This window comes from Nicotiana tomentosiformis, chromosome 5 (genome assembly GCF_000390325.3).
Source record: "Nicotiana tomentosiformis chromosome 5, ASM39032v3, whole genome shotgun sequence".
NCBI lineage: Eukaryota > Viridiplantae > Streptophyta > Magnoliopsida > Solanales > Solanaceae > Nicotiana > Nicotiana tomentosiformis.
The window spans coordinates 1,018,578-1,040,605 of NC_090816.1; the positions used below are offsets into that span (position 1 = coordinate 1,018,578).

The 22,028-nt window shown below is 37.7% G+C and overlaps 1 protein-coding gene across 1 annotated transcript; it reads left to right on the forward strand.

Annotated features, from left to right (window-relative positions):
* Positions 1 to 3,662: 3,662 nt before the first annotated feature.
* Positions 3,663 to 5,726, forward strand: LOC104115313 (heavy metal-associated isoprenylated plant protein 39-like). The gene is made up of 3 exons (XM_009625909.4): positions 3,663 to 3,818; positions 4,136 to 4,211; positions 5,166 to 5,726. The coding sequence occupies exons 1-3, from the start codon at positions 3,813 to 3,815 to the stop codon at positions 5,543 to 5,545; spliced, it is 462 nt and encodes a 153-aa protein (XP_009624204.1). The 5' UTR covers positions 3,663 to 3,812; the 3' UTR covers positions 5,546 to 5,726.
* Positions 5,727 to 22,028: the final 16,302 nt, after the last annotated feature.

The window sequence follows — 22,028 nt, forward strand, 5'->3', positions numbered from 1 at the left end:
CACGATCACGAGCAACATATGAATCATATGCAATTAAGGACGTACAATAGTAAATCTCTTAGTAATTTGGCATGCCTTCTTTATATATTTCATTTGTTTTCCTCTCGATTTTTCTTTTAAATCTTAACGAATAAAGATATGTAAGACTTCGCATACCTGTATATGCAGGCATCCAAAAAGCCCCAATCCATCTGAACCAGTCGAATATTATGAAGAGGAATAGGTAGTCGAGGTACATGCAAACGGGATTGTATTGGCCAAAGAATTGGTCTCATGGGTCGTTTAGTAGGAGGTATAAGAATAGTGATGAATAGATGTATTAGTATTAATGATGGTAGTAGTAGTGATGAGATTAGTTATGCTAACATTAGTTATGCTGAGATTATTTCTTATCCACTGTTTGGTTTGGTGTATTAAAGTATTGCATGATTTATAAATAAATTGGTTGTTTACAAAAATACTCTTCACATTCTTTAACTTTGTACCCTATTTTTATTGCAACAACTTTATTACCGTCTATATTCTTTACTCTCTCTAAAGCCAACTTTTTTTATAGGAGAGCAAAACTAAAAGAGAAAACTAACTGAAATATTAAAGTTAAAAGAGAAGAAAATTTTAACTACTATGACATATTATACAAAATACCAATTATTAAAAAAATAGGTAGATTTTTAACAAATAACGAAAACTTCAGTTTATACTTTGAACGAATTCAAAATAAAATTTAGTATGAAATATGATTTTTGTTTTATTATAGTAGAATGCTAAAGGGAAAAAATTAATTAAAATATCACAATATAGAAATATACAAAATATTGCTGAAAGTATTTGGAATAGGTTTTGAGGGGCAATTATGTTTTTAACCAAGCTTATGCATGTATTAATAACATTGGTATTGCTAATACTATGGTTTGCTATGCATTAGTTATACATATATTGAAAAAGTGTACCAAATAAAGTATTACTAATTTAGCAATAAAAAAAAAACTAATACCTGCATTATATTTCTAATGCACTCTGCCAAACAGACCTCTTAGACTCTTAGCTAAGAACAAAAAAAAAGGTTTGGGGAAAGGAAGAAAAACCTTTTAGGAAAGTGAATATTCCGAAAACAGAAAGGAGAAGACATTAGAAACCACCAAGCAAATTAAGCTGAGGTCCACAAAGGAATTGATTGCTTCTCTTTTTCTTGTAACTTAAACCACACAAGTCTTATAGATGAAGGCCCTCATTAGATACGACAGATGTACTTTACACGTAAATATATAAGGGCTAGACCAATATGATGTTGATTCTTGATTTTTTCGATTGATGATCGTCGAGCAAGTTTCTAACATATAGTATATGAATAATATCATCAGTAAGACAGTAACATACATAAAACTTTACACGAGTAGTGTAGTATTACACTTGTACGGTAATTTAAATTTGGAAATATTAAGTTCTAAGACTATTTTTCACCCCATATAATGTTTAATGTAAATTATTTTTCAAGTAGTAGTATCGAGTATCTGACATATATACATTATTGTGAAACCATTTGGTTGGCCGCCGTCGGATGCCACACCACACAAAACTAAAGCTAAAGAAAGTAGTTTACGTGTATCCTATGCATATAGGCCGGCTATGTGTCTGTAGCTCGACAGCAAATGACAACGTTACCCTTATCATATAAACCTGAATGTCCAATTATGTTTACATGAAAAATGATCGTTTTTACCATTTCTTACCACCTCTTAAGCTACCCAATTATTAGGGTTGACCATTGGTGTAAGTGTTTGTATTTTTTTTTTCTCACTTTATATTGTTTCTCGTTAAGGGTAGCATTAGAGTAACGATAAAGTTATTTATGTGTGATTTATAAGTCAAAGGTTCGAGCCGTGAAAGCAATGGCGGAACCACGTTGAAGCAAGGGACCGACACTCCTTCGCCGAAAAATTATACTATTTTGCTAGATAAATTTTTTTATTTTATGTATATTTACTATACGTTGACTCCCCTTGACTTTTTGATATATCTAATTATTTATATTTTAACACCCCTTGATAAAAATTCTGGATCCGCCACTGCTTGAAAGCAGTCACTAATGTTTGCATTAGGTAAGTTGACTACATATCACATATTCCTTGGGTGCAGCCCTTCTCCGAACCATACGTGAATGCAGAATATTTTGTGTACCGGACTGCTATTTTTATATCGTTTCTTATTAGTTAAGAAGGGGATAAATGAAACCTTGCAATGATACAACTGCGAGACAAGTTTAAGACTTTGAGGTAAAACTATAATAGCTATACGTAGTGAAACAGATGCAAGAAGTCAACATCTTAAACTAAACTTGTGCCCTACTCAATGCCGTTCTTAATTATATATACGCCAATGAGATCAAAATACAGATAACATTGCTCCCTCGAACTTTAGTTTTCCCTAGTCTTCCTTTCTCAATATTTTTGGGGGTCGGAATGAGATCTTAAATAATGAGTAAAAGGAAAGAAATATAACTAATGGACTAGAAATATGTAGTCATCAAATTTATATAGAACACTAGCAGAGCTTAGCAATCAGGCTAGCCCGTAGATTAGGTTTGCTGATAAATGAACCTTAGGCCTACTTCAAAAGATAGCTCATGAGATGAGATTAGTCTAATGCTCCCATTCCCGACCGATGTGGGATATTCAACATATGCTTATTGATTGAGCTTATCTCTCTATCTTTTGCCTTGTTTTGAATGTCCATGACACCTAGTTAAGCAATAATAATTAGAAGAAATAATTAAGACTATTGGAGTGAGAGTCATTGGTTATCTTATTTTCTTACTATTGTTACTGTTTGTTTATTGTGTCTTTTTTTACTGTTCTTGAGGCGAGAGTCTATCGGAAACAATCTATCTTCCTTCATAAAGTAGGGATAAGGTCTGCGTACACATTATCTTCCCCAGACCCCACATGTGGGATTGCAATGGATTTGTTGTTATTGTTGTTGTAGTCCTTGGTAATTTAGGGAATTCAACACCGACTCTCAAATAAATAATATTCTAAATAAATAGATGAAACAAAAGAAAGACAAAATAAAATTGGAAAACTCACATGAGGTATATGAGTTACGGCTAAAAGATGGTGAAGCTGAGAGATATATGAGTTACGGCTAAAAGATAGTGAAGCTTCTTATATTGGAGGTAATGTGTGTTCATGTTGATAAATAACGTTGATAAGACTTGTTGTGATATGGAAATCAAATAGTAACCAACTTACTTAAAGGGGTTTATCTATTAAAAATAAACTATTTGATTAGAGATCTCGAGTTAAAAATTTAAAAATTAGAAAATATAAATCTTACGCATTGCGAATCTAAATATTATACGATTAAAAAGAAAAGAATAATTATTGCGAGGAACCAAAATTGCAAAGAGAAAGGACAGTAAAAGCGGTCATTAATGTTTGCATTAGAGTAGACTGTCTATATCACACTTCTTGGATCCAGCCCGACCCTTCTCCGAATTTTGCGTGAGCACAAAATACTTTGTGCACCATACTATCCTTAAGCGGCCCTATTGCAAGCCACGATCATAGCAATCATGCAGAGAAACTTTGCTTGGCTGGAAATAAAACCTCTAAAAAAAAAAAAAAAGATCCTTCAAAAAACAAGGTTTTTTACTCTCACTCGTCACTAGAACCATATATAGTAGGAGTACAATATCTGTCTCTTTCTCATCCCTACTGCTTTTTGCTATTTCTTGCTCTCTTTCTAGCTTTTTCTTCTATTCCATTCTCTATATTCAGATTCTTTCCTCTTTAATCCAACAAGCCTACTGAACAATGAAGGTATATATGATTCTTCATTCATCATATTTTATTACTTTCCCTTTTTACTTCTCCACTTTTGGAATACTATTTCAGGAAATATTCAACTATTGTTTTGAACTCTATATGGGGTTTGATCATTTCTTTTAATTTCTTTGATTCCTTAAGATTCTTTCCCTTTCCATTTTACTAGATTTTTTTGCCTATCTTTGGATATCTAATCTTCTTAATTATGATTCCTTTGTTTTTCTATATGAGCTGTTATTTACTTTGTGCTCCTATTTATGTCCACTTTCTACAGTTTGATCCTTTTATTTTTTGAAATTTTATATCTGCAGAAATTTATTCTGAAATTAGATTTGGAAGATGATAGAGAAAAAAGGAAGGCCTTGAAAACTGTGGCTGCTCTTCCAGGTAATATTGGACTACGTACTCTTTTCCACATTTTTTGCTTATCAAGATTAATGAGGTCAAAAATATTAATGACAATTAGTTTGTATTAATTTACACTAACTGGAAAAAGAAGAAGAAAAAAAGAGCAAAAATTTAATGTGTACGATTGATTCTTGAATGATGCCACGTCAAATGGGTCCTCTATAATTACAAGCTGTCCATCTCTAAACGTCAGCAACTCACCCTAAACAATTCAAACTTGAATATCTGAATAATTCATTCTATGAGTTAAAGAAAAAGGTTTGCTTTTGAATAATCTATTAAATTTTTTATTTATCTGCTATCGTGTAAATAGTGGCCGAGACAGAAGCCGAGTTACGGGTTCAGCTAAACTCAATAACTTTTGCTCAAGGGTGTACTTGGTGTTATGAAAATTATTAAATATGTACGAATATTAATCTTAAAACCTAGTCAGTAACACTTAAAATTATTTTTCTAAAATCTAGAACTCATGAGGTTAATATCCTGGCTCTATTTCTACGTGTAAAAATGTGCTACTTAAAAGTCAGTCAATGTGAAGTATCTACTGTATAAGTTTTTAATCTAGAAAGGATGATCGTTAATTTGTTGTAGTCGTTCAAATTACATAATTAGATATCAATAATTAAAGGATGAAGCTTAAACTACATATAATTCTATAATTTTGGGATTGTGAGTGTCATAGCTTAGATGATTTTCAAAATATTACCGTGATTTAGGTAGTTATCGTGTCACATCAATAGATATAAATTTGTAGCATGGTCAATAGTATTTTGGTGAAGTGTCCCTTCTAGAAATAATAACTAATTTGCAAGATATTATCAACAAAAATAATCGTGGGGAAATGCGGTCATCAAAAAGTTCGTCTTGAATGTGTCATGATATTTCTGAATTAAACTGTATATAAATGAGGTTAATTCAACTGAAATTTTGCAGGAATCGATGAAATTTCAATGGATATGAAAGGTAAGACATTAACCATTATTGGGACAGTTGATCCAGTAATTGTGGTGAGCAAATTGCGCAAATTTTGGGCAACAGAAATAATGTTAGTAGGACCAAAAGAGGAACCAAAGAAAGAAGAACAAAAAGAGGAAGGCAAGAAAGAGGAAGAATCATCCAAAGAGGAAGCAAAGAAAGAGGAGCCAAACAAAGAAGGAGAAGACAAGAAAGAAGAAACAAAAAAGGAAAGAGCAGTGGTAGGCATGGTAATGCCATATAGACCTTATTATCATCATCCTCCTCCTATGCACACATATAATTACCAAGTTCATCACAGCATAGAAGAAAATCCTAATGCATGTGCTATATGTTAATTTTATTTTTGCGTATCAGAGCGACAAAGGGCTAAATCTTAGTTAATGGTATGGCAACTACGTCATTTTAGGAATATCCGATAGCGTTATGTTATTATTTTAAATTGGTTGGAACACTTTGGGATCTTATATATATGTATGTGTATGTATATGAATATCTATATTTTTGTGCTTCTCTTTAGTTGGTCTTGGTTTATACTATTAATTTGAACCCAAGGCTATAGCTTTCAAGAATATTAGAGGAGCTTTAATTTTAGGAATAGACAATGATCCCATATTTGTCTCTTCAGAATCAAATATTGTGTAGAGAGAATTCAATAAGAACTTTGCTGCCATCTTTTTTTTAATTATTTTTACTACAAATAATTTCAGTACAATGTAATTTTGATAGTAATATTATTCCCTTTAAAGTGGATTTTATTATAGAGAATCAAGTAAAAGCTTGTTTATTTATTTATGCTTGTAGTTTTCCATTATTTCTCCATGTTCGTAAGTTGGGGCGGAGCTAGTGTTAACGTTACGAGTTCGGTTAGACCTAGTAACTTTAGTCTAAAATATTTATTTGTTTTAAAAAATTCGTTGAATATGTACAGAATATTAATTTAGAATCAATAACTTAAAAGGACTAGAATTTCGAACTCATAAATTTTAAATTTTGACTCCGTTTTTATTCTTACGTAAAATTTTACGTGGAAATTAAAGTTAAGTACATGCCAAAATATTGCACAAGGCACTTTTATGATTAATTTGGGTGTTATATATGGAGTCACTTTGGTACTCTTATCAATTACTATAACCCCACTAGGCCACTATTCTTGTTAGGGGTTGTTTGGTCGAGGGACTGGAAATGTAAGTTCAGCATAAAATTTTATATAATTCCTTCATCACATTAATAATTTTTATATTGTATTCTCCGTAAGAGTAACTTGTGAACCAAACAACTCGCTAATGTATCTATGTCAAAGGATTGCTGGTTGTTCTTTGATGTAACAGGTCACTTTGGGTGGTCTACCTTGGAACTTAAAACCTAGCCGCAGAAGCAATTTTTATTTATTTGTATGTTTTCGAAATAATAAATTAAGCAAATATAAAAGGCAAAAATTAACCGAAATGGAGAACCAGACAAATAGAAAAGCATATGTGCAAATTGTTGTATCTGGATTTTTATTTTGGTTTTATTGTTACCACATGCAAATTATTGTGTTACAATTTGAATTCGTACCACCTGTCAAATTATTTTTATTTTCAGGAATGATCTTACAATTTTACGAAAACCTGTATTTTTGATAAACAATGATCACTACGACCCCCTTTGTGAGCAGGTATCGAATCCGAGACATCTGATTAAAAATTCAAATAATATTTAACTACACGCAAGATTTATAATATTCCAGAAATTTCCAAAATTGTGATCGGAATCAATAATAATGGAAGCCTTTTTTGGCATAATCACAAAGGTGGGCGGCATTTGGCGACAAAGAGAAGCTGTCACCTTTTCCAGTATCTTATAAGATCAAGAAAGTATGCAAAAACTATAGTAATTATTTTTAAAATAAAATTTTTGTACACTGAAGATATATTAAGGATTAAAAACGAAGAATTGAAGAAAAAAATTAATGAGGATTGAACTCACACGTATTGTACGTGTAACAGATACTAATAGAATGTATATCTTGAATCTTGATAGTAAATTGTTGCAACTGAAATCTCCAAATGGATCAAAAAGTACTATAAATAATATATAGTACCATATAGATTACGAAAATTTACTCTCTATAGGATCCATATCATGTCCTAAATTTGCTTTTAATATAATTAGATGACTATCTCTCTTTCTTTTTCCTTGTTTGTATTTGTTAAACCATAACTTGCTTAAAATGGAAGGAGTGGGTGTAGGAGGAGGTCATCTTGCTGCTGCATGTCGTCAGTTTTTATTATTAACTTTTATCATTTAAATTGTAAACACATAATTTTTGACCCGTGCAACTTTAAAAAAAAATATATTTTAAAATATTTACTTATTTTTCTAGGATTTCGGTCTACTTTTATTTTAGTTTTTAAACATAAGATTGAAAACACAAAAATAGTTTCATCCTATTATGCATTTTTATTTCACTTAAGGTCATTAGTATTATTTTTATTCTATTATAATTTAACATATTTTTCTCTATTTTTGCTTTAGTTTAATTTTCGGAAAAGATACAAAAATGGTCTTGTCTGTTACCTCAATATGTAATTTTATTATTTTTGCATTAGAATTATTTACTTAACTAGCATGAATTAGTAATAATTTTTTATTCTTGTAATTTAGAAAAAAAGAAAATTAATTTTAAGTTGGACTTGGTCTTGATCCAAAATCAAGAGAAAGTCCAAGAGAGGGTCATTTTTTGGACAAAAGTTGGCCCAATTCGGGCAAGAGGAGGCCCAAAATTGGCAGTCCATTACCCATATCAACCCAACTCGCGACCCAGTCAGCTGACCCGCCCCAATACCCCTTTCAATCTCACCCCTTCATTCTTCTTATCCAACGGCCCTAATTAATTCTTAGCCCCATATAAAACCCACATTACAACCTAACCCTAGAGACCTCAAACCAGTCGCACACTCCCTCTCTCCACCCTACTGCCGCCACCTTTACACCACAACCCGCCAAAGATCCGAACCCACTTCCCCACGTGGTCCCTTCCTCGTCTCTTTCCTCCACATCACCCGAGCCCTAACAGATTTATGACAACGGAATTATTCCCTTCCCGATTTCACGCGTTTTTATTCTCTTTTGGGCGACTATTGGATTAATGGGAGTCATGGATTGATTCACAATCAATCCTTGCCTTCCATTTGTCCCTAAATTGTTCACAAAAAGAAAATCAGTGGGCTCTTGGATTTTGGGAAATATTTCGGATTGTTTGAGGGATTTTATCCATTGTTTCTTGGAGAAAAAGGATGAAAGTTCGAGAGAGTGATATAAAAAGAGGGATTGGACAGATTTTCAAAAAGAAATTCGGGAAAAAGCTAGGGTTTCAAGGAAAAGAAAGGTCTTCTTCTGATTCTTCATTCATTTTTTTCGGGGTTTTTGGGAATTCTATTTTTAATTTTGCTTCTACATCAGAAAAATAAAATAAAAATCAAAAGAAAAGAGATATATTTCAGTGCTCTTCTTCTTGCGATTTGGATTTTCAGCTTTTTTTGTCATGGAATTCATTTTGAACTTCAAAGTTCTGGTCCGAGAGTCTTGTTCGTTTGGAGTTCATTTGATTGAGCCGAGTTTGTTTCGAGGTCGCTGTTCGAGTTCTTTCCTGTTTCAATCCTTAGTTCAAGTTCATTCTCTGAAGAACTATTGTAGCTGTTGAAGTGTTGTTAATCCCGTATACGGTAAAAACCGATCTCGGCCTTCGTACACCTGGTCGAGATGAGAACACGATGGATCGAAGAGCGCCTTCAGAATATCGGATAAGATCCTAAGCCAGGTTGCCGAATTTCGAGTTTCAGGGACTGATCAATACCGAGCTCGAAGTCATTATCGAGTTCGAGCCCAAATCGAACTATGAGAGGAAATGACGTTATCGAACTTAAGAGCCAAAAACCGACCTATACTGAGTCTGAATCAATATCGGGCCCCGAGTCAAATTCGAACTCGAGTCAATATCGAGCTCATAGACAAGAGTTGTTACAGCCGCATTAAGGGAGAGAATCAAGGCGGGAATTAGGGGAAAAAATAATCTGTCATGGGTTCCCCACTATGTGTTTTTAATTATATCAAAAGTAGGATTCCTCCACTACAAGAGGGATGTCTATTATTTCTATAAGGAAAAGAAAAGGAAGTCATTCATATAGTGTAACTAAAATACTGTTGACATATTCTCATATTGAAAGATTATCTTTTTGAGCCTCATACATTATTTCATCTTGTTTTTTCATAAATCATCCTCCTTTCAACTTTGCTTATTTTTCATTCTTTACACTCAAGATTTGATATTTTTACTTCTTTTTATGATTTATGTCTAGTTATACCACATACCCTTAGAACTACATACAAATTCAACTATATCCATTTTTTTCGGGTAAACAGTTTAGCGCCCACCGTGGGGCTAAAGATAACAGTGGTTATTTTATTCGAATCTGCAACACACACCATTTTACGCTTGTTTTTTGGAAGTGTCTTTGATTCCAGATTAGCAACAACGAACTCTCAATTAATGAACATACCTATCGACAACGAAGCTGGCCTTCAAGGTGAGAACAACAACTTGACGCCCAGGGCCGAAAGGCCGCTTGTCAATGTCGTTGAATCTCAAGTCGAAGTACCATCAGACGTTAATTCGCATGTGGCCATTGAGGAAAACCAACGTTCTGAACCTGGAAATAGCATTCATGGTGGTACTCGATCTGCAGTTCGAGACACCCATAATGTTGAGGAAAATGGAGTCAGATTGCATATGATTTTTGAAATATTGCAAGCTCAATAGGTAGCGATAGCTCAGTTGCAGAGCCAAACCCACGTACCGAGCAGGCCGGAGCCCAGTCCACCCCGAGAAATTACCCATAGAACGGAGCCAACTATAGTAAGATCAAATGAGCAATAATCGGGGACTAATCCCAAAATTGCTAAGATACTCGATGAACTCACAAAACGGATCGAAGCAAATGATAAAAAATGGAAACACATAACTCCAAGGTCGATCACATCTCGGGGGCACCACCAGTGTTAAAAGGGTTGGATTCCAAAATATTCGTGGAAAAGCCTTTTCCCTCGAGTGCAGCTCCAAAACCGATCCCCAAAATTCCGTATGCCCGAGATTCCTAAATATAATGGAACGACCGATCCCAATGAACACGTCACCTCTTACACATGTGCCATCAAGGGTAACGATTTAGAAGATGATGAAATCGAATCTGTATTGTTGAAAGAATTCAGAGAGACCCTATCGAAGGGAGTGATGATTTGGTATCACAACCTGCCATCAAATTCCATCGATTCATTTGCCATGTTAGCAGATTCTTTCGTAAAGGCGCATGCCGGGGCCATAAAGGTCGCAACGAGTAAATAAGACATTTTTAAGGTAAGACAAAGGGATAATGAAATGCTGAGGGAGTTCGCGTCTCGATTTTAAATGGAACACATGGAGTTGCCACCAGTCACGGATGATTGGGTCGTTCAAGCTTTCACCCAAGGGTTGAACGAGCGGAGTTCGATAGCATCATATCAGTTAAAACAAAAATTGATCGAGTATCCAACTGTAACTTGGGCAGATGTGCACAATTGATATCAATCGAAGATCAGGGCCGAGGACGACCAATTAGGAGCCCATTCCGCTTCAATACATCCAAACAGGTCGACAGTTAAAAACCAGAGGGACTTCAACAAGGAGCCAAGGTCGAACAGAGACCGATGTCAACCATACACCGCAGATCGAAGGAACAATGGTTCAGGATGCAATTCCGCCCGGAACAATCGAAGAAGTAATCGAGGACAGAATTCTCGGGGACTTATGAGCAAAAGTGGTTTTGACAAGTATGTCGATCCCATAGAGGCACCTCAGTTATCGGAATATAACTTTAGCATCGATGCATCGGGCATTGTATCGGCAATCGGAAGGATCAAAGATACTAGGTGACCCAGACCCATACAAACCGACCCTTCCCAAAGAAACCCAAATTTGATGTGCAAGTATCATGGCACGCATGGTCACAAAACCGAAGATTGCAGACAATTGAGGGAGGAGGTAGCCCGTCTATTCAATGAGGGCCACCTTCGAGAGTTCCTCAGCAATCGAGCCAAGAATCATTTCAGAGAAAGAGACGCCAACAGGAAAAATGAACAGGAGGAACCCCAACATGTCATTCATATGAATGTCGGTGGGATAGACATCCCACAAGGACCCATATTCAAACGCACTAAGGTACCAATCACTAGGGAAAAATGAACCCGACATTATGTGCCCGAAGGCACTTTATCATTCAACAATGAAGAAGCAAAAGGCATTTCTCAGTCCTACAACGACGCTCTGGTAATTTCTATCTTATTAGATAAAGTTCAAGTTAAGTGTGTTTTAGTGGATCCAGGTAGCTTGGTGAATATCATCCGATCGAGGGTCGTGGAGTAGCTCGACCTACAAAATCAAATCGTGCCCGCAGCTCGGGTCTTAAACGACTTCAATATGACCAGTGAAACAACTAAAGGGGAGATTATTCTACCGGTGAACGTGGCTGGAACCATTCAAGATTCAAGATACCAAGTTCCGCGTAATCAAGGGACGACATGAGGTACAAGGCCTTCTGGGAAGGCCTTGGATCAACAATATGAGGGCAGTCCCTTCGACTCTCTACCAAGTGATGAAATTCCCGATGTCGGACGATGTAACAACAATATACGGGGAGCAGCATGCTGCAAAGGAAATGTTTACGGTTGACGAGATAACACCGATATTGACACTATCAACCTCGGAAAGATCGAGCATCAAAGGTAAACAGGAAGTCAAATAGCAATCACATCCATCAGTATCGACCGAATCGGGGAAGCAGGAGATAGATAAAGAGGAGGAGGATTTTCTGACCCCTCGAACTTTTATTGTTCCCGAAGATTCTGACGCCACCAAATCAACGGTCGAAGAGCTGGAACAGGTTATATTGATCGAGTATCTGCCCGAGCGAAAGGTATATATGGGAACGGGAGTAACCCCCGAACTCAGGAAAAAGCTTATTTAATTTTTTATTGATAACATAGATTGTTTTTCTTGGTCCCATTTAGACATGACAGAGATCCCACCGGAGATAACAATGCATTGGCTAAGCCTGGACCCTAGGTTCAAACCGGTGAAGCAAAAAAGAAGACCCCAGTCCTAGGTAAAGCACGCATTCGTAAAGGACGAGGTAACTAAACTTCTCAAAATAGGGTCCATTCGGGAGGTGTAATATCCCAAATGGTTAGCCAATATAGATGTAGTCCCTAAAAAAGGGAACAAACTTAAGAATGTATGTATATTATAAGGATTTGAACAAAGCGTGCCCCAAAGATTCTTTTCTACTCCCTAACATCGATCGCATGATCGATGCCACGACCGACCACGAGATCCTTACTTTTCTCGATGCCTATTCCGGGTACAATCAAATCCAAAAGAACCTGGAGGACCGAGAAAAGACTTTATTTATCACCAAGCATGGAACATATTGTTATAATGTAATGCCATTCGGGCTAAAAAATGCAGGAGCTACTTACTAACGCCTAGTAAATAAAATATTCGAAGAACAAATAGGTAAATCAATTGAAGTTTATATTGATGATATGCTAGTTAAGTCCCTCCACGCAGAGGACCATTTGGCTCATTTGCAGGAGACGTTCGAGATTTTAAGGAAATACAACATGAAGCTCGCCCCCGAGAAATGTGCTTTCGGGGTCAGTTCGGGAAAGTTCCTTGGCTTCATGGTATCAAATCGGGGGATCGAGATCAACCCTGATAAAATCAAGGCCATCGAAAACATCACCGTCGTGGACAATGTAAAAGCCGTGCAGAAGCTAACTAGACGGATAGCTGCCTTAGGCCAATTCATTTTGAGGTCGTCGGATCGAAGCCACATATTTTTTTCTCTACTAAATAAGAAGAATGATTTCTCCTGGACCCCGAAATGCCAACAGGCATTAGAGGAATTGAAGCGATACATATCGAGCCCATCACTGCTTCACACTCCAAAGGCAGATGAGAAACTTTACTTGTGCTTGGAAGTATCGGAAATCATGGTCTTGAACTAGCTAAAAGCTTGGGAGCAGAAGTCATTGAAGCCAAGTGTGACTCTTTACTGGTGGTGAACCAAGTAAACAAAACTTTCAAAGTTTGAGAGGATAGAATGTAAAGGTATTTGGACAAATTGTAGGTAACTTTGCACCGTTTCAAGGAATGGACTTTACAACACGTGCCTCGAGAACAAAACAGTGAGGCCGATGCACTTGTAAATTTGGGGTAATCGGTCGAGGAAGACGAGATCAGCTTGAGGACTGTCGTTCAACTCTCGAAACCCGTAATCGAGGAAGGTCATACCGAGATAAACTCCATAAGTTTAACTTGGTATTGGAGGAATAAATACATCGAATACTTGAAGAACGGAAAGCTCTCATCGGACCCTAAAGAGTTGAGGGCCCTACAAACCAAAGTTGCTCGATTCACATTGGCTGAAGATGGAACATTATACAGAAGGACATTCGATGGACCATTGACAGTATGCTTAGGACCAGGGGACACCGATTATGTTTTACGAGAGGTCCATGAGGGCACCTGTGGGGACCACTCTGGCGCCGAATCACTAATTCACAAAAATCATTAAAGCACGATACTACTGGGATAGCATGGAAAAAGACACTAAGGAGTTTGTTCGAAAATGTGATAAATGTCAAAGGTTTGCACCGATGATCCATCATCCCGGAGAACAACTTCATTCAGTCCTATCCCCATGGCCATTCATAAAATGGGGGATGGATATCGTCGGCCCTCTGCCATCGGCCCCAGGTAAAGCTAAGTTCATTTTATTTATGACTGACTATTTCTCTAAATATGTTGAAGCACAGGCATTCAATAAAGTGAGAGAGAAAGAGGTTATAGACTTCATCTGGGATCACATCATATGTCGATTTGGGATACCTGCCGAAATAGTGTGTGACAATGGAAAACAGTTTTATAGGCAGCAAAGTGACGAAATTCCTCGAAGACCACAAAATAAAAAGGATATTATCAATGCCGTATCACCCTAGTGGGAACGGACAGGCCGAATCGACGAACAAGACTATCATTCAAAACCTAAAGAAAGGTTGAATGATGCTAAGGGGAAATGGAGAGAAATTCTACCCGAAGTCCTTTGGGCATATCGAACAACATCAAAATCCAGTACGGGGGCAACCCCATTCTTATTAGTATATGGCTCTGAAGCCTTGATTCTAGTCGAAGTCGAAAAACTCAGTGCCAGGTTTCGACATACAAAAGAAGAGTCAAATCATGAGGCTATGAATTCTAGCCTTGAATTATTGGATGAAAAACGAGAAGCCGCTCTAGACCGATTGGCTGCCCAAAAACAGCGGATCGAAAGATACTATAATCAAAGAACCAATTTTCGACATTTTAAAATCGGGGACTTAGTGCTAAGGAAAGTCACCCTCAACACCCGAAATTCAAATAAAGGAAAACTGGGTCTTAACTGGGAAGGACTGTACCAGGTACTCAAAATCGTCGGTAAAGGGTCTTACAAGCTTGGTGTTATAAATGGCGAGCAATTACCAAGCAATTGGAATGTGTCGCACCTAAAATGATACTACTGCTAAGGTACGACCCTCCCATGCTCGTTATATTTCGAAACTAACTCTTGCAGGAGTACGACTAGGAACAAAGATGGATTATTCAACAAGAAGCCTTAGGCCTGAAAGCACGCGTTGCATTCTTTTTCCCTTAGATCGATTTTTGTCCCAAATGAGTTTTTCGGCAAGGTTTTTAATGAGGCAATCGTTGATCGTGCTAACTTAGTATAATTCAACAGTATTTGAGGCCTCTTTACAATCAACCTCGAATACTGGAGGGAATTACTATCGAATAAATCAAGTTCGATACAAGAAAGTACTTCATGTCAAACACGGTCTCGATAGGAAAAAGTGTAAGGGCCAAATGGTCAAAACGAACCATACCCCGCATTGGTTTGCTCGAACCCTGGCACAAAACACGAACACATGTATAATGACTTATAAAAAGAAACTTCTTTACCGATATCTCATATTTTGGAAAGTTTGTTCTACTTCATGATCTAAACAGGCTTAAGGGCCGACCACGACCGAAGGAGTTTGAAAAGCTTACCCCGTAAATCGGGGTCTGCCAACTAAAATATCGACGAGATCAAGCTCAATAAAGCCTACGGGCTACTTTACTTCGAGTTTCAGCAATCACTCACTCGACTATAAAGCCTACAGTATGCATTACTTCGAGTTCGAGCAACCACTCACTCAACTAACTAAGCTTAAGGGCTAACAATTATTCCGAGTTCGAGCAAAGCACTCACTCGACCATAAAGCCTATGGGCTACTTTACTTCGAGTTCGAGCAATCACTCACTCGACTATAAAGCCTACGAGCTACATTACTTCGAGTTCGAGCAATCACTCACTCGACTATAAAGCCTACGGGCTACATTACTTAGAGTTTGAATAATCACTCACTCGACTATAAAGCCTACATGCTACATTACTTCGAGTTCGAGAAATCACTCACTCGACTAACTAAGCTTAAGGGCTAACAATTATTCCGAGTTCGATCAAAGCACACACTCGACCATAAAGCCTACGGACTACCTTACTTCGAGTTCGAGCAATCACTCACTCGACTACTAAGACTAAGGGCTAACAATTATTTCGAATTCGAGCAAAGCACTCACTCGACCATAAAACCTACGGGCTACCTTACTTCGAGTTCGAGCAATCACTCACTCGACTACTAAGCCTCAGGGCTAAAAATTATTCCGAGTTCGAACAAAGCACTCACTCGACCATAAAGCCTACGGGCTACCTTATTTCTAGTTCAAACAATCACTCATTTGACTATTAAGCCTAAAGGCTACCTTACTTCGAGTTCGAGCAAAGCACTCACTCGACCAATAAAGCTTAAGGGTTAACAATTATTCTGAGTTCGAGCAAAGCACTCACTCGACCAATAAAGCCTAAAGGCTAACAAATTATTCCAAGTTCGAACAAGCACTTACTCGGTTATAAAGACTACAAGGTCCGAATTCAATCAAATTACCTAAAGCCTCGAACTTATGAAAACTTTCATAAGGCATGACTGAAACGAAATCTTCACAAAAGCAGAAAAATAAAACAGACAAGTCGGGACAGGAAAAGATATTTATATATATATATATGAGATAATTTATAACGTCCGATCAGGACCCTACACGAAAAATCAAAATGGGAAAAACCCTAATTATCTCCGGGGGCACTCTTTTCTCCATCTAGCTCCTCCCCACTCTCAGACCCGCTCTTGCTCCCATCATCATCATCGGAAGCCAGGGCTCCAGCATCGGCTTCAAGCTCTTTAGCCTTTTTTATCTCTTCGGTAAGATCGAAGCCTCGAGCGTGGATCTCCTCGTGGGTTTCTCTCCGACATTGGCATTTGGCAAGTTCAATAACCCAATATGCTCGAGTTTTAACGGTCTCAGCTGCCTCTCTCGCTTGTACCTGGTTGGCTTTAGCATCGGCCCGATAAACGGCCACAAATGCATCCGCATCGGCCTTTGTTTTTTCGGCCTTGGCAAGTTCAGAAGCCAACCGAGCCTCGAGCTCCTCTATTTTGCTTGCTTGAATCGAGATTTTCTCTAAACTAGTTCTCTAAATATCACAAGACTCACAACTACCCTATACAAACGTATAAGTTTCTAACTGAAAATTCATGACAAGTTGAAGGATTCACAGATTATGACAACAAAAAAAAATCAAGATCAAATCGAACATATATATATATATATATATTGGTTTGGTTTGATTTGATTTGTTGTTAAATTAAAAAGAAAATGACAATATGTGGTCTGTTTTTTATATTAAACAAATAACGGATCAAACATATAAAATATATACGTATACACATAACAATAGATCATTATATGAAACATTTGTTTATTTTTATAGATATTTTCCTCTCTTTTTTTTTCATCCACTTTTTGTGATGGTATTTATACATATTCATTTCAATGATTCATAATTCCCCCTCTTAACGCTGTGCTTATTCACTTTTTCTATCCTGGCGGGTGTTCATTATCTCAAAACAACAGGCAATAAAATAGTGAAGGTGGATCCACGTTAGACAAATTGGTTGATAGAATTTGGTAGTCATCTGGTTGAAGAATCATTTTCATATTTGGAGGTAGTTGAGTGACAACGAAGCGTTGACAAATTTAGACATGTTAACAATCCAAGAGGCGCCAGCAATGTATATTTGGGACTTAGTAATCACCAATATCTTTAGCAATTAGCTTAATACATCTTAGGACACAATTTTCATCGTAATCTCCTCAACAACAAAATCAGGCCAAACCACTTCTTTTATAAGACTAGTATCCAAACCAACTTGCATGCTGGACTATTTTACTGAATACCTGCTATCTCTCACCAACATAAGTACAACTAAATAACTCTATAGACCAAGACTTAGACATATGAGAAGAAATTACCGAATGAGTTCTTTTTACTATAGAGATTAAAATTTTAATCTCCAATGATTTTCACCCACTCTATCGACAACTAAGTCATAATCTTGAATGCAATCAGACCAAACCACTTTTTTAAAAAGTCGTCATTCATCCAAAGAAGAAGCACCGCACTTTTCAATAACAACCGAGCCGATACATACTGGGCTCGAGCAGCCTCTTTCTCTGCAGCAAGGTGGTCCATACCTTCTTTCCACTCCAAGGACTCCGCTTTTATCACATCGACCTCCTCACGGAGCTTCCCGATCACCTCAAGCTTCTATTGCAGCTGTGAGACCGAACTATTAGTCATCATTCCAGTATCGAGCCCATGGGTTTTTAATATTTTCATTACCTGCTCGGTCAGATCGGTCTGATCTTGGTGAACCTTGGCCAACTCAGCTCGGAGGTCCTTGATTTCCTCTCCCATTTGCCCGAAGAGGAGTTTAAGGGCGTTCCTATCCTCTGTGACTCGTTGGAGGTCGGCCTCGTATCGACGCAACTCGACTTGAGACCGAGAACATGCTTCTCGATGAACCGTTGCAGCCAACGAAGAAACAAGAAATGAAGTTAGAAAAGAAAAACAAACATGAAGATAATACCAACGAAGTAAGTTAAGGCTTACCTGATTCAAAACCTGCTGCACAACATGGAAAAGACCGATGCATCACTAGGGCCGACAACATCCTCGATACCGGTAAACAAATCACGGAAAAGGTCCTCTCCTTCATGAGACCCGTCTACCTTGAGGGTCTCCAAAACTTGGGCTTCCCGTATCGCCCCTTCAGAAAAAGCAAGGAGAGTGGGCGAGTCTCCGATTACTATTGCCCCAAGTGAGTCATTTGGGGTGTTCTCTTCGGTTCGGAGAGGTTCAGGTTCGGCCCCTTCAGATATATTCACCGTCTATTGACTTTGGTGGGAGGCATCCTCGATCTCCAGCAACTCGGGGACTTTGCCCGAACCCTTCTCCAATATCTCCCCAGTTCGAGGCGTAGCCTCAAAAACCACCATCGATCCAGCTGCCTTTGGGGCATCAATGGTTTTTCTTCACTCGGGCCACCAGTACATACCCGTCGCTTTCTTCTTCTTCCTCGTCTTCATCCCTTAAACGCCGAACTGATTCTTCGGTCAAAGGGATGGTATTCTTCCTCGGCTTACGAGCCGTCCTCGTCTTTTGTTTTGGGTCTTCGGAAGTAGAGGCCCTTTTTCTCTTATTGTCCTTCGCCGATTTAGAAACAGGGCCTGAAGCTTCTTCCTCCCTAGACAGGGCCCTCAAAACTGCATCTTTGCCCAGGCCTACACACAAGAAAATTGGTTAAGTATGTGAAAAATATTTCGTTCGAACTATTAAAGACATAAGAAAGAGGCTTACCATGATTATTAGCCTCCCATCGGCCATTTGACAAATCACGCCACGAGCGTTCGGCGTATGTAGAGGTCGAAGCCAAGTCCCGTACCCAGCTCTTAAGGTCAGTGAGAAAAAAATGAAGAGGCAAAATAATAGGAGATAACAGCAGAATTACACTTACGCTTCATGTTCCATTCCTTGGGAAATGGCATCTTATCGACCGGAATTAGGTCCGAAGTCTTCACTCGAATGAACCTGCCCATCCAGCCTCGATCCTTGTCCTCGTCTATGCTCGAGAACAACAACTTGGTAGCCCAGCGCTTAAGTTTTATTAACCCGCCTCGAAAGAGGCGGGGGCTGTACAATCTAATGAGGTGGTCGAGTGTGAAAGGCATCCCCTCAATTTTGTTCACAAAGAAACGGATCAGAATAATGATCCGCCAAAAAGAAGGATGGATTTGGCCTAGGGTTATTTGGTATTGACGGCAAAAATCGATGATAGCAGGGTCGAAGGGGCCTAACGTGAAAGGGTAAGTATACATACTTAAGAACCCTTTCACGTGAGTAGTAATATCTTATTCAGGAGTCGGGATTATCACTTCTTTTTTCTCCCAATTGCAATCTTTCTTTATCTGTTCAAGATGCCCCTCGGTTATCGAGCACATATACCTCGATACCGGCTAGCATCGACCGAGAACCGACAAGCCTTTGTCGATCATAAAAGCGAATGTAAGAACACATGCCCCGGGAACACACTCCTCACGCCGTGGCTCCACCGGTGTTTTATCGGTGGCAGGCTGTGAAGAACAAGCTTTTTCTTTTTAAGGAATGGTTTTTGATGTTTTTGCCATTTTTGAATTCAAAGATTGAAAATAGAAGGAAATGACAAAGATGTGGTATTTTAAAGAAAGATTTTGCAGTAAAAATCACAGAAGGAAAATTTTGCTGACTTACAGATGAATTCAGAAGGTGCGAGAAAGAGCTTAGAAAATTTGGAGATTGGAGATGTAAAAGTGATTAATGGTGAAAAATGAGTTATTTATAGATTGAGCAACGTCGGTTCAATATCAGCAGTGGCCGATCATCGTCCGACACACATTTAATACCTTGGTAAACTGAACCGACGGGATAGCTATCACGTACGTCATTATCAGGCTCGATGCAAACATCAGTATGTACCTAATCGTACCATTGGAAAATCATGTCGTTTCTCGCTACATCCTTTCCGAGAAACGAGGGGACTATCTGTATACGGTAAAAACCGATCTCGGCCTTCCTACGACTGGTCGAGGGGGGAACATGATGGACCGAAAAGCGCCTTCATAATATCGGATGAGATCCTAAGCCAGGTTGCTGAGCTTCGAGTTTCAGGGACTGATCAATACCGAGCTCGAAGTCATTATCGAGTTCGAGTCCAAATCGAACTATGAGGGAAAACGACGTTATCGAGCTTAAGAGCCAAAGACCGGCCTATACTGAGCCCGAATCAATACCGGGCCCCGAGTCAAATTCGAGCTCGAGTCAATATCGAGCTCATAGACAAGAGCCGTTACAGCCGTATTAAGGGAGAGAATCAAGGCGGGAATTAGAGAAAAACTGATTTGTCATGGGTTCCCCACTATGTGTTTTTAATTATATCAAAAGTGAAATTTCTCCACTATAAGATTGATGACTATTATTTCTGTAAGGAAAAGAAAAGGAAGTCATTCATACACTGTAACTAAAATACTGTTGACACATTCTCATATTGAAAGATTATCTTTTTGAGCTTCATACATTATTTCATCTTGTTTTTTCATAAATCATCCTTATTTCAACTTTGCTTATTTTTCATTCTTTACACTTAAGATTTGATATTTCTACTTCCTTTTACGATTTGTGTCTAGTTATGCCACATACCCTTAGAACTACATACAAATTTAACTCTATCCGTTTTTTCGGATAAACATATCCAAAAGCTCTAATTTCAGGTTCATATCTCTTTTTCTTCTATATCTCTGTTTAAAGGTGTTGATCCGAGTATGATGGGGGCTTAGGATAAAAATGATTGAATTCGAGTGTTAGTAGATCTAGTTCATCGTGGTTCCATGAGTCAAGTAGTCTGTTTGTGAGGTTTAAAAGTTGCTAGTGACTTCATTCATGTGCTCGTCGAATATTTTGTAACTTTTCTGTGAATTCTGTCCAGTTTGGTTGTCGACGCGTGGAGCAGATGTTCGTTTCGTTTAGTTTCACTGTTGTTAGTTGATATCAACAATTGGTGCATTCATTGGTAATTATCAAAGAGCCTTGTTTGTATTGCTGAATTTAATCGAGATTATTTAAAGCACCTACTTGACAACTTGATTTCTTGCTCGTTCACTCAGAATATAAACACGAGCTTAGTGTATTAGTTTGCTGAAAATCTGTTGAGGTCGTAGCTTTTCTCTAAATTATCATGTTTGAATTAATGTATGCTTGAGGAAATCCCTTTGTCTGCAGCCAGGTTAGCATAAAAGTCCGAAACTCCATTTGATTGAGATTCTGTCATCTTTGTTGTTGAAAGATCAGTCATTATGTTTAGTAAGTTTGAGGCCTTTTGAATTTTTGAATTTGCTTCAGAGCTCGATTCATCCTAAATTAAACTCTGCTTGGTTTTTAAAATTTGTTTTGGTGTGAAATTGCCTGAGGAACTTGTAGTCCAGAATTTGTTCCTTAGAGTGGAAGTTTCATGCGAACTGAAAATTAATCATTGGTTGCATGAAAATTATTCATGCGAACTGATAATATGCGGCTTTCCAATGTGAATTTAAATTTAATCCGGTCCCAATTCGGATACTTTTAGATTGACAGGGATTTCGAAGAAGGGGTGCATATTAAATTATTCAAATTTTACGTTGAAAAGGAGAGTAAATTGACATATATAAAATAAATACTATAAATTTACTTGATACGT

Coding starts and splice junctions, on each gene's coding strand:
- LOC104115313 (XM_009625909.4), top strand. Junction 4,212..5,165: donor AACTGTGGCTGCTCTTCCAG/GTAATATTGGAC, acceptor GAAATTTTGCAG/GAATCGATGAAATTTCAATG.